Genomic DNA, 26,368 nt, shown 5'->3' with positions numbered 1-26,368 from the left:
TCACAGGCCCTGCTCCTCTGGCGCCTTGTGTCCACTCTATGACCAAAGAGAAAGACCATCAAGCAGAGATCCTGGTTATATCAGCGCCCATCTGCAATAGCAAACGCTTAAGCTCCATCATGCTGACTTTATTTGAATCATTCATTTCATGCCTCACACCTCTAAGGCTGACGGTCGGTCATGGTAACTTATATCACCAAAATATGAAAGATGGTTTCAGTTATTTCACACTTGTGTTCACAACATAATTCCATCTGTGTTCGTCAATAGTAATCTGATGCCTTCGGTGAATAATCCAGAAAATAAAGTAAAAACATTGAATTAGAAGGTGTGTGCAAACATTTGAAGGAATGGGAGTCAGGAGAGAAAATGTCCTGACACTGAACTTCTTGCTCTTTAAATTCTTCCTCTTATTCAGGTTTTGTGGAAATAAGTCAAGTTTCTTTATCTGTGGCGAGCTGACAGCTCTAATGTCGCTCTTACCTGCAGAACAGAGACGGAGCTGTGTGAGCAGACCGGAGCGGAGGACGGCTGGAGGCTGACGGGCAGCGGGGGGGTCTGGGTGCTGAGGGGGGCCACGAGGGGCGACAGATGGAAGGAAGGGTCCTGACGGGTCTGACGGGGTCGGGAGGCGGAGGTGTCTGACTCGGGGGGAAAAAAGGCTTGATCGTCTCTGAGCTGCTGGAAGTCGGAGTCTGCTGATCGGTCCGAGGGGGAGGGCGGAGCCGAGCGGTCCCCGGGGGACGCAGAGGAGGGGAGGGTGGGGGTTAACGTCATGGTGCTGTAGGAAGGTGGGACCACGGACATGTGACTCTGAAGAAGCTGCATGATGGCCCCGATGTTCGCTGACATGCCAGACTCCAGCCTGCAACACAGACACCATCTATGGGATACAGATCAGCTTCCACGGTGTGTGTGTGTGTGTGTGTGTGTGTGTGTGTGTGTGTGTGTCCTTTAACTTTATTAGATGAAGTCAACTTTTATTTTCTACAGAGAAACAGGAAGGGGTTGGGTGTGACGGTGGATGAGAGTTTGAGCCCACCTGCTGATCTGCTGCTGCAGGGCCTCCAGTCGGTCGCCTAAATCCACCTTCTGCCTCCAGGAGACGACAGGCGGAGGAGAGCAGGGGGGGGTGGTGGGGCTGGAGGGCCAGTGGGAGGTCCGGGGGGGAGGAGGAGGGCAGAGTGGAGAGGGGGTCCTGGGGGGCTCTGCGCTCCAGAGCGGACAGACGCCGGAGTCTCCTGCAGGTGAAGCAGGTATTGAGCCGAGTGTGGCGTCGTGCCGGTGATTCAGATCGTCTCTGAACGTTTACCGCCTGTTCTGTGGGACTCGTCCTTGCAGCTGGAGCGGCCCCTGGTGCTGCAGGTCTGGACGGGACTGGTTCCCTCTGGATCTCCCGGGTGGGCCTCCTCACCGGAGAACACCGGGCCGTATCTGCACACACTCTCTCTTACAAACTGCTGCTTCCTCACTCAAGAGTTGACAGTTTGGTCAGTTATGTAAAAATCATGGCCTCAGATGAAAAGAGAAAGCATGGTCACGATTATTTAAAATGGAGACACTAAACTTTTTAGGACGTGAATAACAAAACATACAAGATATGTTGATGCTGGTCTGGTTTGCTGCTGCCGCGGTGCTCCCACTGCTTCCTCCTCCATCCAGACGCCGCTCTTTGACCCCTCATGGAAACGCTGTCCCCTGCAAACACACACAGCAGTGAAAATACACTGTGATGACGGTGATGTGGTCCGTCTCGATATTCAACTCAAACAATGTCACTTAATAAGCCACGGATGTGAAAAAAGGAGCATTTTAGACGAGCAGGCCGGAGTCCTGACCTGTGTGAGCGGAGGACAGTTTGTGTTTGTGAGGCCGGCTTCCTCCGTCACCGTCGTCTCCGCTGAGAAGACTCACAGCGTCATTATTCACCTGCACAGCAGCACCAGCACGGGAACAACGTGGTCATTTGCCACAAACTACACAACCTTTGGGTCAATATTCACCAGGTTCACTCAGTTAATACCGGAAATAATCCATCAGGACTGCACTAAGCAGAATCAGTAACAAGCAGGGTGCAGCAGGTGAAGACAGCAGAGGGGCTTTGATTGACTTGACCATCGTTTATTTCTTGTTTTTAAAGAAATCATGAATTAAAAAGCAGCTTGAATGAAAAAGTGGAGTTTAAAACGAATGAATTTGTCCCTGCAGAAGAAAGGATGCCTTTCAAGTCAAGATCACTGAAACCTCCAGCAGCTTCCCTGACAGACAGTCTGATGTGTCCAGCAGGAGGCGCCGGTGAAACATACATCTCTCAGGTTGAAGGTTATTTCCAGGTTGGACCAGAAGTGTTCACAAAACTCAGGATACATATCCAGAACCTGCAACACAGACACCGACCAGAGTGAGCTGCACTATTGAAATAAAGAAAAAAACCTATGGGCAGTAAAGGCTGCATATAAAAACGGATCCCTGCATGTTTTTTTGTCTTTGTTTAACACCTTCTTGTAATCTTTTACACATTTGACTATTGGATCAATTGATTTCTTTATGAAACTCAGTTTTGCTTTATTTCATGTTATTGTTATATAGCCCTGTGTTCCATGCTGACTATATTATGCCGTATAAATAGTATCAGGATTTCATTATCCAGCTGGTTCCTCTCTGCTGCAGCAGCCCCACAGCATCAGTCAGTCACCTCGTCAAACAGACAGTGACGGTGACGGTTCAGCGCAATGCTCAAGGACACCGAGTCACAGCTTCCCAGAGCGACGCGAGTCTCCGAAACACCAGAAACAGTCACTGGATTTATCAGCGGTTTCTTCAGAGAGAAATGAAGTCAGAGAGAGAGTCGAGGTTGAGGAAAGATCTGACTCCTGCAGACGTGTTCAAGTCCTGACTGAAACCAAACGTAACATTCAAATCTATGAGTACAGCCTCTGTGTGCGGAGGCTACTGACGCCACCACCCAAACACACTCCGGCCGGACTGCGACAGCTGTTACCTCCAGCACATCTTCTCTTTGAATCTTGTGCAGGTCGCAGTAGGTCAGAGCTCGGACGTCAGCGCTGGACTTCCCAGGCAGTGAATACAGATTGATGGGTTCCCCAAATATGTCGTTCTTACCTGGAGCAGGAGAAACGGTGGATGTGTTCAATTTGACTTTCATGGCCTGCTGGAGCTGAACCCACAATCTCAAAACCAACAGATTATTTCAACAAGACAAATTCATGTATCCACAGACTGAGAGAACATACAGCCATACCCAGGATAGCGAGCACCACGTCTCCTCTGAGGATCTCGATGGAGCCTCTGGAGATGAAGTAGAGCGCCGATATCAGGTCTCCGGCGTGGACCAGAGTGTCTCCTGGAGGGGCGTGGGTGGTCTTGAACCGCATAGCCAGGGCCCGAAGACAGCCCTTAGTAGATCCTGGACAAGAGCAAAAACAAGTGCGTGGTCTTTTTTACAGCTGAATTCAGAAACATTTACAGATTCATATACTTGTCGCTTCATTTACGACCTTTGAAGGCTTTACAGTTCTGCAGCAGAGTCCTGTTGAGGTGGAGACAAATGTCTGCCTGCAGGCACTCTGGAAAGCCTTTCAGCACCTACGAATGTAGACGTCAGAGACAGAAGGTTAACGTCTCGCTTCATTTTGATTCAAAGACCGTCTGAGCCTAACAGGCTTGGATAGCTTCTCCAAAGACCAGTCAGATCCAACTCACTGCATTCATGTCGATGCCGTTGGTGTAGGACCAGGCGTGCTGGAAGTACTCCTCCAGCCGCTGCCGGAGAGGATTGGGAATCTGGTGGAAGCGGATGAACTCTCGAACCCTCATCATCTGAGCGTGGTAACGGGCCGTGCCGGAGTAAAGCCTCTGGATGATGGCGGACACGTTTCCAAAAATACTGGCATACATGAGAGCTGCAGGAGAGACGCGAGCGCTGGATCAGTCAGCTGCTGCAGGCACAGGGGGGTCTGCTGAGTCCACAACCCCAAAATATGAGGAGGAACCACTCCAACACCCTCCATGAAATCACCTCCAATCAGCATGATGCAGATGGAGAAGATCTTCTCCGAGTTGGTGTTTGGTGAGACGTTTCCGAAGCCCACGCTGGTGAGGCTGCTGAAGGTGAAGTACAAAGCCGTGACGTATTTATCCCGAACGGAAGGACCCGAACCCAGCACCGAGTCATTGTACGGCCGCCCCAGCTGGTCTCCCAGGTTATCCAACCAGCCGATCCCGGCCGACGTGGCCCGCTCCACGTTACCGATGGCGTACCTGAGGCCGAGGAAGCAAACCGGTTCACCGCCAGGGAGTGAAACACACGAGTGAATGCGCTTGGCTGGTGAGGTGGAGCGATGTACCAGATGCAGGCCAGCCAGTGGGCGATGAGGGCAAACGTGCACATGAGCAGGAAGAGGACGGCGGCGCCGTACTCTGAATAACGGTCCAGCTTCCTCGCCACACGCACCAGCCGCAGCAGCCGAGCCGTCTTCAGCAAACCAATCAGAGTGGTGGTCTTTAAGGAAAAGGTCCAGATGACAGAAATCATCCCGTCCTCTAAAGTCTTGTGCTTCTTCTCAGTATTCTTGACCCGCCATCACTGTTTTTCACCCTGCTCATACCTCTCCCTCGCCACCGGCCCGAACCACTTCCTCTCCAGAGCGCGAGATCAGAAGGTCGAAGGGAATGGCTGCCACCATGTCGATGAGAAACCAGCCTTTGAAGTAGTGGACGGCGATGCGAGACGACTGACTCACCACCTTTCAACAATCCACCACAGACAAACAGCAAGCCTCATTTTCACTGCAGGGACACGATCCTTTAATACATCTACAGAAAAATCCAGTTAGATCTCAGCTGTGAGGAGAGCACAGGATCTGAAGTGACTCGGACAATCGGATCAGTTCACCTCATCATTGGAGTTGACGTATGTGGTCCTGAAGTTGATGATAATGTCGACAATGAACATGATGTCCACGATGAAATCCACCACGCTCAGCGGAGAGCAGGAGTAACCGCAGCTCTGCATGGCTGCCTCCTCCTGCTCACTGAGCACCAGGAAAAGGAGGAATCCAGACAAAGTGGAGAAATCAAACCTGTTAAAACGCAGCTTCATCTTCAAGCGGTTGGAGGCTGGAGAGAATCTGGACCCACCTCAGCAGAAAGGTAGCAGAGTACGGTGTGAATATGGCGGTGTAAATGACTAAAAGCAGAATGACCCAGTCCCACACCGCTTTGAAGGGACTGTAGTGAAGGATGGTCCACTTCTGGATCCTCGGGGTCTGGAGCTTGTACTCAGGTAACACATCAGCGCCCAGAGAGAGGACCTGCACAGCTCAAACGGCCACAGAGTTTACACTCAGGTAAACACACTTAAGAGGAGCTTCTCCTGGCCAAAAGGCCGCATTTCAAGACATTTCTAATCTTCCTTGAAGTTTCTGGTGGCCTCAGGGCGGTTCCAGGCCCTCGGTGAAGGTACTGATGTGAGAGGGATATTTGAAAAAGTGTGTGGCGCATCAGCTGGACCAACCTGGGTGACTTTTTCTGTGACGTGGTGCGTTCTGTCCATCAGTTTGCAAGGTCTGATTTCCCCATCGGGCAGAGTCACGTAGGCCTCAGTCTTGGTGTCCAGTAAGCTCTGAGTCATTTGCTGAATCCGTACAAACGCCAGGAAAGAACATACCAAACATCAGAGAGAAAGTTCAGCATTTTCACTGACAGCAACAAGACGAGCGTTTGAAAATTCTACACAGCATGGTTGTGCTCTCCTTGACTTTGTAAGATTCATTCTCAAACTTTAAAAGGACAGAATCTTGTTGGGAGAAGTTGAAGTCAAGCTCCACGCTCCCAAAGCATTTCATTTAAACAGTACTTGAATGGCTCTGACTGGTGTGTGTACCTGGCTGTTTGTCCGGCAGCGCAGATCAGAGTCCGACGTCCCGACGGGAACGCTGCTCTTTCTAATGGTTACCATGCCGACTGAGGGAGAGCACAGCCTCAGTGTTTTACTACTGACGTCATTCAGCTCAAAGGGTAAAATTACTGCATTCTGCGCAGTGGTAACTGCTGATGACAGTCTATTGAATGAAGTGTGTTTCCTCTCACCCGTACAGCTGCGCCTCTGCAGCATCTTCTTTTCCCGGCAGTTCTGCTCCGTCTTCACGTCGTTCATCGATGAAGAATGTTTTATGTTTGCACAGTTACCGTCTCGCCTGGAGTCCCCGTCACCTTCGCTTCGACCTCTCCCTCCCTCTGGCCTCCTGGACACAGAGTGCATCGGTAAACTGACGGCTGAAGGAAAGAAGGTACGCTCGTCTTACTGCAATTCAGAAAGAAGATTCTGTAGGAAATCAAGGCGAAGAAAAGGATCGTCATGAGTTTAAAACTGAATGCAAGGTCCTGTATAACATTCTTTAGTTTGGGCACCAACAAGCAGAAAGCACTCCTCAGTGAGAGATCTTGTGTTTATAGTGTTTCTGGATTGATCAATGTACGAGCAATGGAAGCCCAGCTTTTTTTTTTTCTTCTAAAAATAACGACTCGGTGGTTTGTCCTCTCTCCAGGTGAAGTATCTTTTAATGAAAGTTGCAGGAACATAAAACTGATATTAGTGAAGCCAGCATGAGTTTCTTGGCTGAAAAGTGTTCCAACACAGCATGTCATTTGATTCATTTCAAGACAATTTTCTGCTTTGCTTTTCCTTTAAAGCTCCTCTTGATGCCACGGTTTCTCACTTTCTTCATTTTGGATACTGATACCTGGCATTGCTGGACCTGACAGGGGGACACAAAGACAGGGAGAGAGACAGAGGGTGAAAGAAACAAGGGAGTGAACAAGCAAGAGAAAACAGAGCAGAGAGAAGGACGAGAGCAAAGATACGACGGTCTTTCAATGAATGTGGACGCTCCAGACGACCGGCTCCTGCACCTGCGTCAAGGTAAGACAGAGGGCATCCTACGGACTTTTGCTGGAGAACACAGCCGGTCGTGGTCTGGGGCGTGAAGCCGAGGATCCAGGTATGAAATTACACCAGAGCGTCAGGAGTCTAACCCACCACAGAACAACAAGGTGACGAGTCTACATGTCGAATATGGAGAGTGACTGAAGGTCATGCATACGACCTCTGACCTCTGTGAAGATCAGAAGCAGGCCAGAGAGGCCCTCAGGGCCCAGACAGCCAGTGGCCATCCCAGAAACTCCCACAGATTCACACATGTACCCTGACCAGTGTGTGCTGTGCCTCTGGAGGTGGGGTTACCTCTGAGGAGCGTGGGCGGAGGCCAGCGGCAGCGCCACTGTCGGGGGGGCAGAAGCCGGGGCGGCAGCGGCTCTACCTGCTGCCCTGGTGTCCACCGGCACCCCACAGCCTTCCCCTTTATCTCTGTTCTTCCCATCACCCTCGCTCCGTCGCCTGGCAGGGCGGGAGTCGTGGGGTCTGAGCGGCGGCTCCTCGTCCTCGTCCTCGTCCTCGTCCTCCTCGCTGTCCCACAGCATGAGCTCGGCTGCAGCCTCTCCCAGCTGCTGCCTCTCAGGGAGGGACAGCAGCTTGTCCAGGGCCACGGACTCGTGTCCCAGAGGAAGGAGGTCCGGGTGGGGAGCGCCCAGCTCGCTGTCCTGTGACAGGACCCCCACGCTGGGGTTGAGGGAGCGCAGGAGGCGGCGGAGACGTCGACGTCGAGCTGGACGGCAGACGGAGGGAAAACATGGAGAAGTTACTCTACAGGCTGAAGAATGAAAACACAGATTGATTGGTTCAAATATTTAACATTACTCTTAGCTTTACCCTGTCATTCTGATATTTTACCTTCAATACTATTTATTCTTCTCTTTTCTGTGTAGAGCTACAGCTCATCCAAATTGGAAATGGTGGAAGAATTAGAAAAAACCAAGGAGATGAGAAGACTCATGAGGCAGTGTGGGAGAGTGGCGAACACTGTCCACACTCCTGGAGTGACAGCAGAGTGTTTGGAGCGTACCTGAGGTCAGCCAGGGGATCTGCAGCACTCTGCTGAGTTCCTGAACCGGAGAGCTGCTGGGTACTCTGGGATCAGTGGGAAGCTCGAAGTTCAGAATGAACATGATGACCAGACCGTCTTCATTCTTGACTGGAACAACATCGATCGCACACTGGAAACACACTCCTTGTGGTGAGAGAACAAATGAAAAACATCCATCTTTTTATCCATTTTCACAAGACATTAAGAGTTATTGTTTAGGATTGCTGCCATTTTTCATTTTTCTGTTTTTCCCGGGAGGGAACTCAAAACTGAGAGTGATTCCTGCACAGTTCATTTACTGAGACTATTTTTAAAAAAGCAGAAGTTAATCTGACTATAAAAATGTGTCCCTAACTTGCATGAATGATGGAATAAACACTTGTATCAGAAACAAGACAACCAGACTGGCACATCAAACAGCCTCGGATCACATGTTAGCGTCTTACAAACAGTGTGTTGCTTTGGTCTCTATGTGGCTCATCGGACTTGTTGTCATCACAGGTTCCATCATTTCGACATGCAGATCAGGTTCAAACAGGAAACAGTCTTTCTTCTGAGACACATTCAGAGCATAAAATACACAGCAGAAACAGAGCTAAAAGCTGTGAGACTGGAGACAACACACACACACACACACACACACACACACACACACACACACACACACACACACATATATGTGCATAAAAAAGTTACAGCGTGCACATTTGCAAACACAAATTCAAACTAAAATGAATTAAAAGGTTCAAACAGTGTGCTGTTGCTTTATTTGTGGAGATATTTGAAGTTCAGCAATGTTCTCTGTGGAATTCATCCAGCTGAGAGATAAATGTCAGTCAGGTTTTGACCCCATCACAGTCCATGTAAACAGCACATGGGGCTATTTCCTACAGTCGGAGCTTCATGCGTATGTCAGCCCCGTCAGTTGATGGGGTCACATCTTACGCCATAAAAGCTGACACAATACTCCAGTTACCACATTCAGTTGTCATGTAAACGCTGTAATGGGGTCCTCTGATGGGAAAGATTTTATCGTGGTCAAGAGGTGAGCGTGTAAACACAGCGAACGCCAGGCGTGAACGGCCCTCACTGCCATTCTGTGGTTTTCAGTGTGTAGAGTTAGTAGAGGCAGGTTCAAGGGATCCAACAGCCTGCAGGCCTGATGATTTGAGGTTACATGTGTTGCCATGGCAACATCATCATGCTTGGGCTGACGTCACTCCGGTGAGTGTTTTCCGTGTTGGTGAAGCTTGCTGAAGCTTGCGAGCGACTGAAGTGCTTGCTGTCTCTCTCTTGCTATTACTGTTAATTCACGAAGCAATCAAAAATCGGGGTTACTTTCGCCCCCGATTGACCAGTGAGCTCTCGTGAATTACATCTCTTCTCGGCCGTTAGCGCCACCGGCGTGCTAACTAGCTTAACGTGCTAACTGGCTTGGTCCGCCGGGACCGCTATGGCGTCCTCCCCTCTGTCTTCTTTTCTTCCCTGCTCAGTGTGCCGTATGTTGAGTCAGAACCCTGCCTCCCTTGACGATAGGGGTATTTGCGTAAAGTGCAGTGTATTGACAGCGCTGGAGGCCAGGGTAACCGAGTTAGAGGAGCGGCTGCGCAGATGTGAGGGGCAGGGCAGCGCTAGCTACAGCCAGGTAGCGGCAGGGCTCGCAGCCCACTCCCGCAGTGAGAGGAGTGTTAGCAAGCCTAGCCCCGCAGCGTGTCCCGAGCAGCCGGGGCAAGACCAGGACCGGTTTGTGACGGTCCGGAGGAAGGCTAGTGCTAAGCACCGCCACGTAGCACTCCAAGAACCGCTTCACGTCTGCAATAGGTTCTCTCCCCTCAGCGACGACACGCCGGCTGAACTGGACACGCTGGTGATTGGCAGCTCTATAGTTAGAGACGTGAAGCTGCCAGCGGTGAAGGTTAGGTGTTACCCGGGGGCCAGAGTGGGGGACATCGAGGGGAACCTTAGGCTTTTAAAACAGGAAGGTAGGAGATTCCGTCGAGTCGTGATTCACGCAGGCGGTAATGATGCCCGGCGGAGACAATCAGAGGTGCTCAAATTACAAGTAGCCTCGGTGTGTGAATTGGCTAAGTCGATGTCTGATGCCGTAATATTCGCTGGTCCCCTGCCCAATTTGGTCAATGATGAAATGTATAGCCGACTTTCATCATTCAATCGCTGGTTGTCTAGATGGAGTGAGGAAAACGGAGTTATTTTGCTAAACAACTGGTGCACCTTCTGGGGAAAGCCTGGGCTCATCCGCAGGGACGGCATCCACCCAACTTTGGATGGTGCAGCCCTCTTAGCTCACAATATGGCTGATCGGCTTCGTACCCTAAATTGACAATCCAGCTATGAGCCCCGGGCGCAGAGCAGTCGTGTAGAACGCTCCTCTGTTGATCTTGTTGATCCCGTCACTAATCCTGCTCCCGGATTTTTACAAGTCAAGCATGGAGGTTTACCTAGGCTAACAGAGACTGAGTCTGTCCATAGTGCTCAAAGCATTAAAAAAAGTCAATGGGCAAAAAGCTTAACACCTGTACGAGACAGAATAACTCTTCCAGTAGGAAATACATAAAATGTGGTCTACTAAACATTAGAGCAATCTCCACTAAATCTCTGTTAGTTAATGACCTTATCGGTGACAATAACATTGATCTCCTTGCTCTAACAGAAACTTGGCTCCAGCAAGATGATTATGTGAGGCTCAATGAATGTACCCCTCCAACCTATGTTAATTTCCAAACAGCTAGATCAACAGGTGGAGGTGGAGGTGTGGCAGTGATTTCCCACTCCAGTCTTCTTCTTAAACCCAAAACTAATGTTAAATTCAACTCTTTTGAAAACTTAATACTAACGCTTACTTGTCCAAATTGGAAGAATCAAAAAGCTGTGCTATTAATTATTGTGTATCGACCTCCTGGTCCTTACTCTGACTTTTTAACTGAGTTCTCAGAGTTTTTAAGCAATATAGTATTGACTCATAACAAGATCCTTATAATAGGTGACTTTAACATCCATGTGGATGATTCTGGTGACAGTCTGAGTAATGCGTTTATTGCAGTATTAGATAGTATCGGTTTCACTCAAAATGTTGATGAATCCACTCATAGTCACAAGCACACCCTGGATCTGGTCTTAACATATGGGATAGAGGTCAGGGACCTAAATGTTCTCCCTCAGAACCCTATACTCTCAGAGCATTTTTTAATTACTTTTCAGGTATTGATTGAAGACTACTCTGCTCAAAAAAATAAAAATTCAGCTGATACGGACATTATCTGAAAAATCTGTGGCTCGGTACAAAGAATTGATCCAGCCTGCATTTGCTGCATTATCTTGTGAACTCACAGAAATGAGCTTATTGACCAGTGGTGATAATAGTGATCAGTTTGTTGACAGTGCTATGCACTCACTAAAATCTGCCCTTGATGTAGTGGCTCCGTTGCAGCTGAAAACCAATCGACCCAGGCGCGTTGCTCCATGGTTTAATTCTGAAACCCGTGTTATCAAACAAAAAACTCGGCAATTAGAAAGACTGTGGCGTAAATCTAAATCAGAACAATCTCTGAAGGCCTGGAAATGTAGCTTGCTAAGCTATAAACAAACTCTTTTTAAAGCCAAGACATTATATTACTCTTGTTTAATAGAAATAAACAAAAATAACCCTCGGTTTCTATTCAACACTGTAGCCAGACTGACAAACAGTCATACTGTAGTGGAACCAGTAATCCCAGAATCTTTAAACTGCCATGACTTTCTTAAATTCTTTAATGATAAAATCATAACCATCAGAGGTAAAATCAGTGAAGCGCTTTCCTCAGATCAAGCTCAGGGAATCCAGCCACTGCCTCCACCTGAAATACCTGAAATACTAGATAGTTTCTCATCAGTAGATGGGGCTGAGATTACTTCGATTGTAATGTCTTCTAAAACTTCGACCTGTCTCCTAGATCCAATTCCAACTAAGCTTTTCAAAGATATTCTTCCAGTTATCTTAAATACGATCATAACTATAATAAATACCTCTCTAGAAAATGGCTATGTGCCACAGTCATTTAAATTCGCAGTAATCAAACCACTGCTGAAAAAACCTAATCTTGATCCTGATATTCTAGCCAACTACAGACCGATATCAAATCTGCCTTTTATTTCAAAAGTCCTGGAAAAAGTCGTGGTTAAACAGCTTTACCGCCACCTACAGGACAATAGTTTATTTGAGAAATTTCAGTCAGGATATAGAGCTTATCACAGCACTGAGACTGCGTTAGTTAAAGTCTCTAATGACTTGCTATTGGCGGCTGACGCAGGTCTAGTCTCAGTCCTGGTTCTCTTAGACCTCAGTGCAGCTTTTGATACAATCGACCACAATATTCTCCTGCAGAGGTTAGAATGTGAGGTCGGCATCAGAGGAAAAGCCCTCTGCTGGTTCAAATCCTATTTATCTAATAGGTACCAATTTGTTCACGTTAACCAACAGTCCTCACCGTGCTCCCAGATCAGTTATGGGTAGGGCTGCACGATATTGGAAAAAACTGACATTGCGATTTTTTGGGGGCTTGCGATATATTGCGATATATATTGCGATATTAAAAATAGAAGAATTTTCACCAGATGACCTGAATAGCTCTATTTGGGGAGATGGCCACTTGAGAGAAATACGTGGTGTTTCATACCGCTTGTCAAGCGTTTGGATCATTTTTTTAAATCCCTCTTTAACGATCCACGGTGTTCAATGGCACCATGTCTTTCGCTAGGTAAAAAGTTATTGCATCCATGATTTGGAGTTCCTATCATACGGTGTTATGCCGGCGAAGGCTTCTGTAATTGTTTTCTTGAGAAGATGAAGTTTCACCTGGGGTCTTGTGATGGCGTTTCAAATGGTCCAACAGGTTTGACGTATTACCTCGTGTTGAAGAAAGCACGACGAGGCACTGTCGGCCGAGGACGTTTTTTTGTTCCGTATCGTCTTTTTTTATAGCCGAAATACATCCAAATTTCACATGTTGACCTTCTTTTGGGGACTAAATCCTTCGTCGTTTCCTCCTGCATGTCGCCTGTGTTCAGAGTGTCGTCCCACTTTGATCAGGTTTGATCAGTCTGATCAGGATATCTCATTTAAAGCACACATCAACCTGGCTTGTAAAACAGCATATTTCCACTTGCGCAACATAGCTAAAATAAGAACATTCTACCTAGAAGCGATGCAGAAAAACTCATCCATGCATTTGTTTCTACTAGATTGGACTACTGCAACTCCCTTCTCGCAGCCTGCCCAAAAAGTGTATTAAAAAACTTTCAGTTGGTTCAAAATGCGGCCGCCAGATTATTGACCGGAACTAGAAGACGTGAACACATTACTCCCGTTCTAAAATCTCTTCACTGGCTTCCAGTCGAGTTTAGAGTTAGATTTAAAATCCTTCTCCTCACTTACAAAATCCTAAATGGGATGGCTCCAACCTATCTCCAAGATGCTTTAACGCCTTATCAACCAATCAGAGCACTCCGCTCTCAAAATGCAGGGTTACTGGTGACTCCTAGAGTCTCTAAATGGACACTAGGTGGAAGAGCCTTTAGCTATCAGGCACCGTTTTTATGGAACCAGCTTCCAAGTGGTGTCAAAGAGGCAGACACAGTCTCCACATTTAAGGTTAGGCTCAAGACGTTTCCCACCCACACACATATACACATGCACGTACACACACACCCACCTTCCCCAACCCCCTAACCCCCACAGCCCACCACCACTACCCCCTTATCTACCCACCTATCCATCCCACCCCCCAGTCCCTCACCACCACAACCACCCACCCCGATGCCCTGGACTCCTCCCAGACCCGAGTTTCTGCTTCCACAACCACTCAGGCTGCAGTTCGCTTGGCCTGCCGGTACCTGTTAGCTGCTTCTGGAGTCCCATGAGCCAACAGGGCTCGATAGGACTCCTTCTTCAGTTGGACGGCAGCCCTTACTTCCAGTGTCCACCACCGGGTTCGGGGGTTGCCGCCACGACAGGCACCGGAGACCTTACGACCACAGCTCCGAGCAGCTGCTTCGACAATGGAGGTGGAGAACATGGTCCACTGGGACTCAATGTCCCCAGCCTCCCTCGGGACATGAGAGAAGCTCTCCCGGAGGTGGGAGTTGAAAACCCTGCTGACAGAGGGTTCCACCAGACGTTCCCAGCAGACCCTCACAACACATTTGGGTATGCCAAGTCTGTTCGGTTTCCTCCTCCGCCAGCGAATCCATCTCACCACCAGGTGGAGATCGGTCGACAGCTCTGCTCCTCTCTTCACCCGAGTGTCCAAAACACGAGGTCAGAGGTCAGATGACAACAACAAAGTCGATCATCAACCTCCGACCTTGGGTGTCCTGGTTCCAGGTGGTCTTATGGACCCCCCTGTGCTCGAACATGGTGTTTGTTATGGACAAACTGTGACTAGCACAGGAGTCCAATAACAGAACACCACTCGGGTTCAGATCAGGGAGGCCATGCGATCCAATCACCCCCTTCCAGGTCTCACTGTCGCTGCCCACGTGGGCGTTGAAGTCCCCCAGTAGAACCATGGAGTCCCCAGTCGGAGCACTGTCCAGCACCCCTCCCAGGGACTCCAAGAAGGCCGGGTACTCTACACTGCTGTTCGGCCCGTAAGCCGAGACCACAGTGAGGCACCTGTCCCCGACCCGAAGGACCAGGGATGCGACCTTCTGGTTCACTGGGGTGAACTCCAACACATGGCGGCTGAGCTGTGGGGCTATAAGCAAACCCACACCAGCCCGCCGCCTCTCACCGCGGGCAACGCCAGAGAAGTGGAGAGTCCAGCCCTTCTCCAGAGGTTGGGTTCCAGAGCCCCGGCTGTGCGTGGAGGTGAGCCTGACTATATCTAGCCGGTATCTCTCAACCTCCCTTACAAGCTCAGGCTCCTTTGCCCCCAACGAGGAGACATTCCATGTCCCTAGAGCCAGTCTCTGTGTCTGAGGATCGGGTCGCCGAGCCCCCTGCCGTCGGCTGCCACCCAATCCACACTGCACCCGGCCCCTACGGTTCCCTCAGCGGGTGGTGAGCCCACCGGAGGGTCGGCCCATGTCACCCCTTTGGGCTGAGCCCGGCCGGGCCCCGTGGGCAAAGGCCTGGCCACCAGGCGCTCGCTTACAAGCCCCAAACCCAGGCCTGGCTCCAGGGTGGGGCCCCGGTTGCGCCATACCGGGCGACATAACGATCTTTGCTGTCTCTCTTCTCATAAGGGCTTTCGAACTGCTCTCAGTCTGGCCCGTCACTCAGGACCTGTTTGCCATGGGAGACCCTACTAGGGGGCATAAAGCCCCCCGGCAACAGAGCTCCTGGGGTCATGCGGGCTCTCAAACTCCCCCACCACAATAAGCTGGGGCGATATTGTTGGAACAGGCTACCATTCCCTTGTCAAACAGTTGCAAAACAGAATCGAAAATGTGAGACGCACTTCGACACGGAAAATAAGAAAAAGAAAACATCAGGCTGATGACTCAGACACAGATCAGAACCCATTAGAAGAGAGAGCAGCGATGCAGGACACTTACAGATGCATTAAATGGAATGTAAAAATTTCTGTACCGTGAAGAAACTCAGGAAAGCCAGCAGCAGAAGATGGAAAAGCTTCAGGCAATGTTCCAGCACTCTGACGCCAACCCAGAGGAGGGAAAATGTCTGATGAAGTCCAGTTTTTACGCACCGTGTCAACATGTCAACCAGGGGAAAAGTGTCAGATACCTTAGAGAGGAGTGGCCGTTTTTGTTTGATGAACTTAGCATGTTGTTATTGTTTCAACGTTCATTATCCGTCTGAGCTGGCTTCAACTCTGGAGTTTCTTCCAAGGTGAGTACGGTCTGGGTATGACTCTTAGCCTTGGCTCTGGGTGTGGGTTAGCATTTCCTGAGGGGAACCAACATTGTTGTCCATGACTATGTATATTTTGTCTTTTTGTTTAAAACTAGCCAATTAAAATGCTTAATATGCTTTTATTCTACAGGTGTTTCTTCTCGATAAACCCGGAAAAAGGAACCAAAGTCAAAAACAAAAACTGTAAGCGTCGTCTCAGCGTGAACCCTCGCGTCCTCACCCTGATACAGGTTCTCTCTGATCACGAGGGGTGTCAAACCTGAATATGGCCTCTTTCTGTGGACGCTGACTGCTTGTTTGAGAAGAGATACTTTTAGTTTTTGCTTTGTTAAATCTACAATGTGTATTATGGTTATTAAGGCACAATATACCAGTGTTAATTTCGTAGACTGAGACTAAGTTGAAAAATATTCGTCAGTGAAGCTTTTTCAAGGACGAAGAGGAAGACTAGACTACACGCAAAGTGTATGCATAATGACGGAGACGAAAAGTTGTCTCCATGTCTCTGACATGTTAGTCAAAAATGTTAGGGTGGGACGAACAGATGTGAGATCCAATCAGAGCTTCTCTTTGTGTGGGACCAGTTGGGCAGAAATTCAATTAGAACGAGCCAAATGGTCACGGGTGGCTGATCCTCCCGGAAGCAGGTACCATGCGCGCGCACGGTACATGCGAATGAAAAGCAGATTATCAAGTACAAGGAAGAAACTGCACATCTGATCACAGACGAGACAGCGACTGGCTTTTTGCTGGAAAAGAGTGACATTTTTTTATCACAGTTTGAAACCTTTTGCAGTGCACTTGTTAGCTATGCCAGCTTCTCACGCGTTTGCTGAAAGGGTGTTCAGCGTCGCAGCTGATCTCACAAGAGGAAAACGCGACAGAGGAAGGGTCACTTTGAAGCGAAGCGCTTTTCTTAAAATGAACAAAAGCAAATAGAATTGTTACGTTGCTGCTACAGTGCTAAAATATTGACTGCGTTTTATGTAGTGAAGTAAACGTAGTGGGCTAGTAGTGTGCACAACCAAATGCCAAAAATGAATGCTGTGCTGTCATTAGTTTGTTCTTTTTTCTATTTGAAGAGCAGCCAGCAGCACAAGATATTTTGTTGATCTATGAAATATTTCACTTGTCTTGCACTCACAGCTCATTGATCCTTGTTATAATCGTTGTCAAACCAGACTCAGGATTATTTCATTTTCTGTATTCAGTTCACTACCTCACTGCACTGTGAAGCAAGCAACGGCGTTGGAAGGGGAACCAATAGTGCCTGCAAATATATATAGTTGTAGAAGATAAACAAAATTGTTATATTGCTGTATTTAAGTGCAATGGTATCACAGCCAAGATAGTATTCGGTTGTTACTTTTGGAGCGCTTGGTCAATTTCAGAAGACGAGGACGAAGCAAAATTAGACTAAGACTAAATCAAAAATTTCTGAAAAAATGAACACTGCAATATCCACTTTTTCTTTTAAAGTCTTAAAGGTGCACATTGAACTAAGTCTGGTAGAGGGCCAGCCACCTGCTTAGTTTATGAAGATGTTTGCAGGAATGTTCCACAGGTTTTTTTTTTCCAGCAGAGTACTGTTACTGCTGTGTTTCTAGACTGCTTATACAGAGGTGTGTGTGTGGTGACAGCCTTTACAGCAGGGTGTGTGTTGCGTTCTGTTGCATTGGATGATTCTGAAACATAAATACATTATGTACCTATCTCAATTAAATGCACTCACTCACTCACTTACAGTCCCAGTGTGTCAGTCAGATGGAGAGTTTGTTAATACCTTAACAAACATGCATTCTTACTGTGAGGGGGCCGGCTGCTCCACGCTGTCCCCTGGCCTGTTGGCATCACAGCATTATCTCCATGGAGAAAAGCATGTTTTATGCCATGCTGTGGAACATTCAAGACAAAGCAATAACAACTGTATGTAGACAAGAAGAGGACAGACCCTCCACCTGGAAATTTACATGGTGTATGTTAAGATTAGCAGGTAAACTTCATTTTGATTGAACTGGGTTGCTGTTGTGCACCTGGCACCTAATTTTAGTTTAAGTGACAGAAAAATGTACAGATTTAAGAGACTAATCTTCTACAATATTTCAACTTGGATGCAGTTATAGTTAACAAACATGTAGCTTCATTAGATGTTGCATACACTGAAAAAAATCCATTCAGTTGTTCAATAAACTTCCTCAAAGTGATATTTTCCTCTTTTGTCTTTTCTCAAGATGTATTTCTTGCATGATTTGGTTTATGCGTAGTAGTAATGATTTTGCAGGTATTAAAGTATATTTTACATTATAACTTAATCATTAAAACATAAAAATACAGCATATTATGAGTAGATTTTATGTACAACATACAGAACAGCTCCATTTAAAATGCAGAGTCTTACTGTGGTTCTACCAGTTTGAATTAGTTTTTATTTGATATTTTCCTGTTAATTTTATAATTTATTGATGCACAATAAACTATTATTGCATGCAAGATATATAGGAAACGGTCTATTTATATACAATATCTTTACGCAAAATTAACAGTTTTTTAATATTAATTCAGCTGTGATTCCATTTCTTGCAAATCAATCTATGTATTTCATCTGTAAAGTTATCCACCGTAAAATAAACAGCAGCACAGGATTTCTCTGGTAACCACAGCTGCCAGTGTTTTCCTGTAAAAGCAACTTTTTTTTTTCTTTTTTTTACAGTGTACTTCAGATGATCATTTATCGGATGGATAGAATGTTTCGCATTAGAAACATTGCCAGTCTAAAACTAAAAAACTGAATGCCTCAGTCTCACTGGGAAAGCTTACCGAGTTTAAAATGCGACTTGGGATTTAAAATTAAAATGTAAGTCCACTGAATTATGATGATGCTTTTGTATTTTCTTAATAATTTAGAAATAGGAATGCTTTAACCTGTCTTATTTTGTCGTTTCCCTGTGTCAGGTGGCGAGGCAAGAGGCTGAAGCGCTTGAGGGGGACGGTGGTGAGGAGGAGGGTGACACCACTGACAAGGTTGGAGATGGATCCCAAAGCTGGAGGAGGACGGCGCCGCCATGCCCTCTACCTCCAATCCATCCTCTGACTGCACTGCTTGGTCAAACCGTTCGTGTTGTCACCGCAGTGCAGCCCAAGTCAACACAAACCAGGGCTGAGGAAGAGGTGTGGAAGTATCTGGAGGCCGCTTCACTTCCGCTCACTGATGACCGCCTGAGTGGTGGAGCACCAGCCATCATGTGTATCCTCTCCTGTCCAAGCTGGCCAAACGATACTCATCCCAGGGACGAGCGTTGCTGCAGAGAGAGTGTTCTCCACTGCAGGGGGCATCGTGTCCGCACACCGGAGACACTCCCTCCTCAACATGTGGACCAGCTGGTCTTCCTCCACAAGAATCTGGTTGTTCCAGAACAGTGAATATTCAGAAGAACTTGATCACTCACAAGTTAGTGTATTGTGTTCGTCACTGCATTGTTCAGAAAGTTCTACCTCCAAAGGAAATACGTTTTCCATGTTTTTTTATTCTGTTTTTCCCATGTGTTGAGTAAAAACAAATAATTCTGATAATACAGAAAGTGCTTTGAGTTGTTGCTCAATAAAAGAGAAGTTGAGTAATTTGGCAGCCGACTGTTTCGATGGTGCAATAGCTTTGTAGTACATTTGGGTTACTGTTGTCAAATGCAAAACAATCGGTAACTGAGAATCAAGAATCATTAATAATCGAAAATCGGTTTGTAATCGAACCAGAACCTCAATAAATTTGAAAAATCAGACAGATTAACCAGCCCTAGGTAGAGATCAGGTAGTTTTGTTCAGACAACCGATGCAGTACAGTCTAAGGTCACAAAAACTTAGCTTGAAAGGGTGACCCCACTCCTGGCAGCAAAGCCAACACTTGATCACCTTCAGACAGCTGGCGTCTGTCAGAGCAGCAATCACAAACGTTTCATCTTTGCCTGGGATTTCACCATTTTCTGCTTAGCCACCTGCCCTGCCGCGTAGTCCGTGTCGAAAACCATTCACGTAATCAATCAACTTTAAAGGAGGGTCAGCGACCAGCCACACATCCCGGAGCAGCGTCAGGGGTCCACACGCCCAGTCCTGATTCATCTCAGTGCAGTGTGACTGCAACAAGGACTTGAGAGTCTGGCTGAAATGTTTCAGAGCACCTTGGCTCTGTGCGTGGTAAGCAGAAGCCTGACTATGCTTGACCTTACGCCGCTTCAACACTTCTGAAAACAAGCGTAATGAAAAATTTGACCCTTGGTCACTCTGAATGGTTTTCAGTATCCCAAATATGCTCATAAACTGAGTGAATGCCTTTACCACAGATTAGCTGTGATGGTGCACAGCGGATATACATCAGAATAACGTGTAACCTCCCACATCACAGTCAACAGATACAAACAGAGCTCATAATGCTCAGCGAGCTCCAGAAGCTGCTCTCTGACAGCTGTCAGCAACTCCTCCGAGGGAGACTGAACAAAATCAGCCTTAGAAGCCATTATCAGTGTTAATATCCGGGCGCACAGTAAACATTAAAACTTTCCCGCTAGCTATGTACCCAGAGACTAACTAAGCTCAACCCTAGTCTTCATGCAGCTACTAACAGGGGGTACTTATTAGGGGTGGGACGAGACACAAATTTCACGGGACGAGATGTCTCGCGAGATTGAGTCCACGAGATCGAGACGACACGAGACCCGGGGGGGGGGGGGGGGGGGGGGGGGGGGGGGGGGGGGGTTGAGGTGTGGGGGGCAGCGCGGTACTCACATGCAGCGTCGGAGCATGGAGTGTCGGGGCGGAGTGCCCCTTGTCCGGCCACGGCGCCCTCCGCTGTACACTGCGCCCGAGGCGGCCGCCTAGTTCCCCTATTCCCATTCCAACCGCGGCGCACAGACGACGCCATGACTGCATTTGCACTTCATGCCACTAGGTGCGCTGTTTGCATGTTCAACCTTATTTTACACAGACACCACAGAGGAAGAAGGGCGCCGCAGCTGCTGCAGGCTCTCTCTGCATGTTGTTAGAAAAAGAGTGTGAGCCGGTAAAACGTGGCAAAATGTTCATTGATGCGATGCAGCGTTTTTTCAATAAAAGAGAAGAACTGAACGATTGTTTCCGCACATTTTCTTTACGTCGTATCAATTAAACTGTATCACAAGTAGTTCGTGGACTCAAAAGACCAAGATTCCTTGCAGATAGAACATGCGCAGAACAGTATTTCATGTCCTGTTCGACCGGGTTTTTAAATATGAATATGAGCACATTCAGGGTTTTGCACGTGTTTATATGGCTGTGCACCATGTAATGTATTATTCCGTCAATATTCCAGTTAATAAAGAGTTTTTGCCTTATATAAACGTACTTAATCTCGCGGCATTGGATCTCGCGAGATCTAGCGGCATTGCGATCTCGCGAGATCTCGTGACACGAGATCTCGTCCCATCCCTAATGTTTTTCTTTTCATTCTGTTAAAATAATGTTTTGATACACAGACCTGCACATGCACAGTGCTCCATGGAAGGATATACCGGAGCACAGCAGTAGAAGCATCGACTCAGCCGCTTCAGCTTCAACTTCAGCCTGCATTGGGAAATGCACTGAGTCGTTAAATATTTTCATTAGTGTGCATGTTTCATGTTGAATAGCAGTCTTTCAAACAGTGCGGCAGGCTGTGTGAGTGAGTACCTGTAACAGGTGAAGGACACAGGTGAGGGTTAGCGATGACGCTGGAGTGGATTAATGCAGAAACATACTAACGTTCCCTACCTTAATGATATCATAATCACAGACCATCTGCTGTGGAGCGCACACACACACACACACACACACACACACACACACACACACACACACACACACACACACTAGCATTCCTGTCACTGTGAGGACTGTATTCATTCCCTGCATCCAAACCTCCACTTCCTTCAACCTGAGTGATATCAGATCAGAGCAACTCCAGAATTTCCCTCTGGGAATAAAGCACTATTTCTATTTTTACTACTATTGGATGATTGGATAACATTACTTATTATTATTATTACTTCTAACACTACTGTCAGGAACCTGGGAGTTACTGTGGACCAGGCCTTCTCCTTCAACACTGCAGGACCTCTAACATCAGGAGCATGTTGACTCAGACTGACTCTGAAAAATGGATCCATGCATCTGTCACCTCCAGAGGAGGCTGTTGTGATTCACCAACTGCTGATCAAGTCTTCAACTGACTCAAAAAGCTGCAGTGAGAGGACTGACATTAGCCAGCAGGAGAGATCACATCACTCCAGTATTAGCGTCTCTTCACTGGCTTCATGTGCAATCTACGAAAGAATTTAAAATCCTTCTTTCCAACAACCAGGCTCCATCGTGTCCTCTGGAGTGATGAAAACACAACAGTGTGTGTGAGAAGGGGATAATCTGTTGGCTCCTTCCATTCATCTCTAATCCACTAGTTTATAATATCTTTAAGCCGATATGGAACTTGTGCTGTAATGAAAACAAATGATCCTATTTTCCTCCTGGTCCCGACTCCCTGGACTGACCTTGAGAACGACTCCCACACCAAACATCAGGCTCTCCTATCAGCAGCCGCTCCTCCCTCCCCTCTGAGCCACAGCCTTTGTTGGGAGGTAAATCAGAGATGGGTTCCATGGTCAATAGTCACAGCTCAGCGCTGACACCATCCAGCATCCTCTCTCACAGGTTAGCGTCATGTTGCACCACCTGAGCATTCACCCTTCCATCTGCTCCAAGACAAACTTCCCCACAGAGCTCAGGACTGGAGCGCCTCAGGGACATGTCCCGAGCCCTCTGCTGGACTCCGTCCAACAGACCAGGACAGAGGACAATGATGTTCTCCACCTTCCCTTTTCCCCTGAGAACTCAAAGAGAACACTCTCCCTACCTGCTGAGGCCACGCTTCATCGACTGCAGTAGCATTAAACCTAAAGCTTGCCAATGACACTGCTGTACTCCTGTTTCTGTGTGCACAAGAACTGAAGGGCAAAACGCTGATATGAACCAAGGAACCACCGCTGGGTAGATGTGTTTCGTCCCAGGGGGCGGGGTTAGACTGTATACATCTGCCTGTGTGTTAAACAGTGAAATCCCACAGAGCCCGTTTGACTCATCACTGAGTAAAGTCAAGCCAGCTCAGATAATTCATCCCTATGAAGCCCATATCATGACACAATGCAGAAAACACTGCATTTCCTCATATTCTTAAAACACGTGAAGACGTCGGGTCATGTGACCAGCTGTTTGGCCTTTCTCCAGCATGTTCTCCTGATTCTGACTCAAACGTATGGTTAGCAGTGAAAGCCAGTCTGTTAGCAGACGTCGTGTTTTCCCCTTGAAGGCTGTAAAGCTGCAGCAGAGGGACCGAAGAGCCACGAGTGGCTGCAGAGCTGCAGGGGGATCCTGAGTGTTCAGCTTCCTACCTTACTTCTTTAAATCTCGGCTGAAGAAGGTGTGTGTTTCCTCATGTCCTTTTCACTTATTGTGAGAGTTCTCCAGCTTTTCCATAACAACTTTATATGTGGTGAATGTCCTGCTGACTCGTCCTTCACGGTCACACTGTACGCCTGCACTAATCCTGGGCTGCACTGATTCTCTCTTTCAGCGTCGCCCCTCTGTGTCTCTACTGTGTTAACTCTTCATTTTCAATTTTCACACTCTGTTGCTCTGCTGACTGCTTTGCTTTTACAGTTTAAAAGGAGCTGAGGGTCTTTCTTACCAAGCAGCAGGTTTGAAGGGCAGCGTTCTATCATTTTATACCTGGAATTTCATCACACAGCTGTTAATGTGTCACCGGCGTGACGTTGAGTGTCGTTCCCTACCTGCTTTGGTGTAAAGGGAAATCTCCACCTTCCTCTCCTCGGCCCCCAGCAGAGCTTTGGCCATGTGGGCGATGGCCGGCCTCCTGGTGTGAGGCCCGTACATGAAGCTGCAGGTGCAGGGCTTCTGCATCACCTCCGCCCGGGTGTAGCCGCACATCTGACAGAAGGCGTCGTTACAGAAGATGATGGCGCAGTTCTCCACCTGGGCGTTGGCGATGATAAACTTTCGATCTGCGCAGGAAATAAAAGAAGGCTCAGGTGAGAGAACCGTGCAGGTTTTTTGGGAAAACTCGAAGAACTGAGCTGACAAGTAATCTGGAAAGTGAACATAAGAGATAATGATGTTTTGCCCTCTTTGTTTCCGTCTAGTCAGTTCACCTGCTGCATTTTATTCTAAATTAACAAGAACACCAACAAAAACCAAGGCATTGCACTGCTCAATGCTTTTATTACACTATATTTGGTGTATACTTTTGTAGTTCAAATTCAATTCAACTTTTATAGAGATGTACTCAACAGTTCAACATGAGCAAGAATAAAAACACCGTGTAAAGGAAGAAACTCTTAAAAACAAGAAACCAGCCGAACCAGGCTCAGAGCTGGAGGCTTTCTAGACACATATAAAGAAAATATTTTACAAAAACGCAAAGAAATTTATTTAGCTTGGACTTTGAAAACCGGAAATGGTTAAAAAGAAAAAAGAAAAAGTGTTATTTTCATCAATATAATGATTTTCAGAGTTACTTGTGCACAACTACCACATGGCAGTGTTTTACATTGACTTTAAACCTTTATGTGACTCTCTCGGGTGTGGGGTAGTATTGAATGCCCCATAAAGGGTTAATATTGAGTGATTATTGGGGAACAAAAGCTCCAGCTGCTGCTGAGCTGCTCAGACATTAACGCTGGTTATGGGAGGTCATGTCAATGTTTTCGGTAATGCTCACTTTGCATGAGGACGCTCGTTTTGCAGTGGCACGGGTGTCAGATCAGCCAGTGTTCAATGGTTTCCACTCTAATGGCTCACGGGTTTAACAGCTTTAGCATCAGTACTAAACAAAGACAGTGAATTTCAACCTGCTGCGATAATCCAAAGTGTTCAGACGAAAAACACTGCGACAGGATTTCAGATTGCGCTTTATTTTCTTTGAGACATTTCAGGATCATTTCACGTTGCTGCCAGAAGAGCAAGACGACTATCTGAAATATCTTAATAATATCTCTCTATGTTCATGAGATGCAAAACAACTGTGAAAAGAAGAAGCTCCCTCGTGAGTCAAAACATGGAGACCAGCACTTTGAATTTAAGAATAAAAAAAAAAAACTGTACAGAGAAATGCAGAAGTTTCAGTAAATTTAAGATTTCCACTTGGAAAAGCACCAGTCTGGGATATGAAGGCAAAAGTTGCACCAGCACACCACCGTTCTGAATGAGAAAAAAATCTATCATTCCCTTCAATGAGCTCTTATTGGATAAGAAAAATTCATTTGTGTCACAGCAGTAACATATTTCCTCCATATTTAAAGTTCACTTTCTGGATGAGAATAATCCCTCTCATTGTGTAAGTGTTAAAGCAAACACTTCTCTACCAGCCATCTCCCAGCCTGCTGCAAAACAATATATGTAATCTCCAAAACATTAGAAAGAGCAGAACTCTTGAACGATGCATTTTACTCCATTACGTCCACATTTCATCTCCTGACTACAGGGCAGAAGGTTAAAACTCCGGAGCATGACAATAAACTACAAACTGGGTCCACAGAGAGAAAGAGCAGTGAGGTCTGGAGCCACAGAAACATTCATTTGACATAATTAGGTTTGAATTTCATCTACAAAAAGCCATATCATAACCAATCAATTCAACATTTTTGAATTGTTTCTAAATCTGTTGTAAATGTTTGTGTGCTCCCTTTTTGAAGCCGCTGTGATAATTCTTATGTGATCACTGACATGCTTCAGAGTACATCATTCATCATATGTCACAATTTTAATTTAAAAATGCTGAAAACTTTCTGAGTAGAAATAATCATTATGTCAGTGATATATTATATTAAAAAGGAAAGCAGATTTATTTCAGGATGATTCACTAGTTAAGAAGATGCTTAATTTATATTTAATTCATAATGAATAGCAAATATAATGGAAGCAAGCAAATCATTTCCTGAAGAGGAAACCACAGTGAAATCGCACGAAGTGGGAAACAGTCTGGTAATAACAGTCAAATGGAAGCGAAAGCCCCCCACCGCTGCAGGTGTGGTCAGGGACCCTGTACTTACTCTGCACCTCGAACTTGCGGATGATGGTGTCCAGGAAGGTGTTCTGGGGGGCCACGTGGCCCCTCCTCACCGGCATGCTGGCACAAGCCCCCTGTCAGACCTCCTGGAGGGATCAGCTGATTGGACTGGGCTGGGGGGGCTTTGTCACAGCTGAGTCCTCCTGCGGGGGACCGCCCATCTGGAAACCGCGGCCTCTGATTGGTCCAAACAGCAGGTGTAGGGCACAGCTGGGGCTGCAGCAGGGGCAGATCCAAAAAGCTTTTTGTGAGGGGCTGCAGCAAGAGCGGGGGAACGGGGGCATTTGGAGAGTTAATTATTTGAAGGGCACGCCTTTAAATGACATTAATTTGAGGTATTTATGTTATTTTCGT

At 47.1% G+C, this 26,368-nt stretch overlaps 1 protein-coding gene across 1 annotated transcript; it reads right to left on the bottom strand.

The window, feature by feature from the left end:
- LOC115405374 (potassium voltage-gated channel subfamily H member 6-like) lies at positions 1–26,073 on the bottom strand. Its single transcript, XM_030114939.1, has 22 exons — positions 25,998–26,073; positions 23,721–23,951; positions 7,983–8,147; positions 7,265–7,685; positions 6,765–6,779; positions 6,112–6,266; positions 5,894–5,985; positions 5,537–5,656; positions 5,161–5,333; positions 4,916–5,054; positions 4,629–4,766; positions 4,368–4,522; positions 4,040–4,281; positions 3,724–3,923; positions 3,519–3,606; positions 3,263–3,427; positions 3,002–3,123; positions 2,307–2,378; positions 1,313–1,406; positions 1,043–1,241; positions 484–865; positions 1–36 (listed from the first exon to the last, which is right to left on the bottom strand). Exons 1-22 carry the CDS (start codon positions 26,071–26,073, stop codon positions 1–3), a joined length of 3,480 nt encoding a protein of 1,159 aa, XP_029970799.1.
- Positions 26,074–26,368: the final 295 nt, after the last annotated feature.

Source organism: Salarias fasciatus, chromosome 18, assembly GCF_902148845.1.
Source record: "Salarias fasciatus chromosome 18, fSalaFa1.1, whole genome shotgun sequence".
NCBI classification, from domain to species: domain Eukaryota; kingdom Metazoa; phylum Chordata; class Actinopteri; order Blenniiformes; family Blenniidae; genus Salarias; species Salarias fasciatus.
Note: the sequence above shows the minus strand (reverse complement) of the source record. Positions and strands in the feature narration are given on the sequence as shown.

Excerpts from the sequence above, each read along its gene's own strand:
- LOC115405374 (XM_030114939.1), bottom strand. The coding sequence starts at position 26,073 with ATGCCGGTGAGGAGGGGCCACGTGGCCCCCCAGAACACCTTCCTGGAC. Across the intron at positions 23,952-25,997 it reads CCGCAAGTTCGAGGTGCAGA|ATCGAAAGTTTATCATCGCC; the intron begins GTAAGTACAGGG and ends TTTCCTGCGCAG. Across the intron at positions 3,924-4,039 it reads CTGCATCATGCTGATTGGAG|CTCTCATGTATGCCAGTATT; the intron begins GTGATTTCATGG and ends TCTCTCCTGCAG.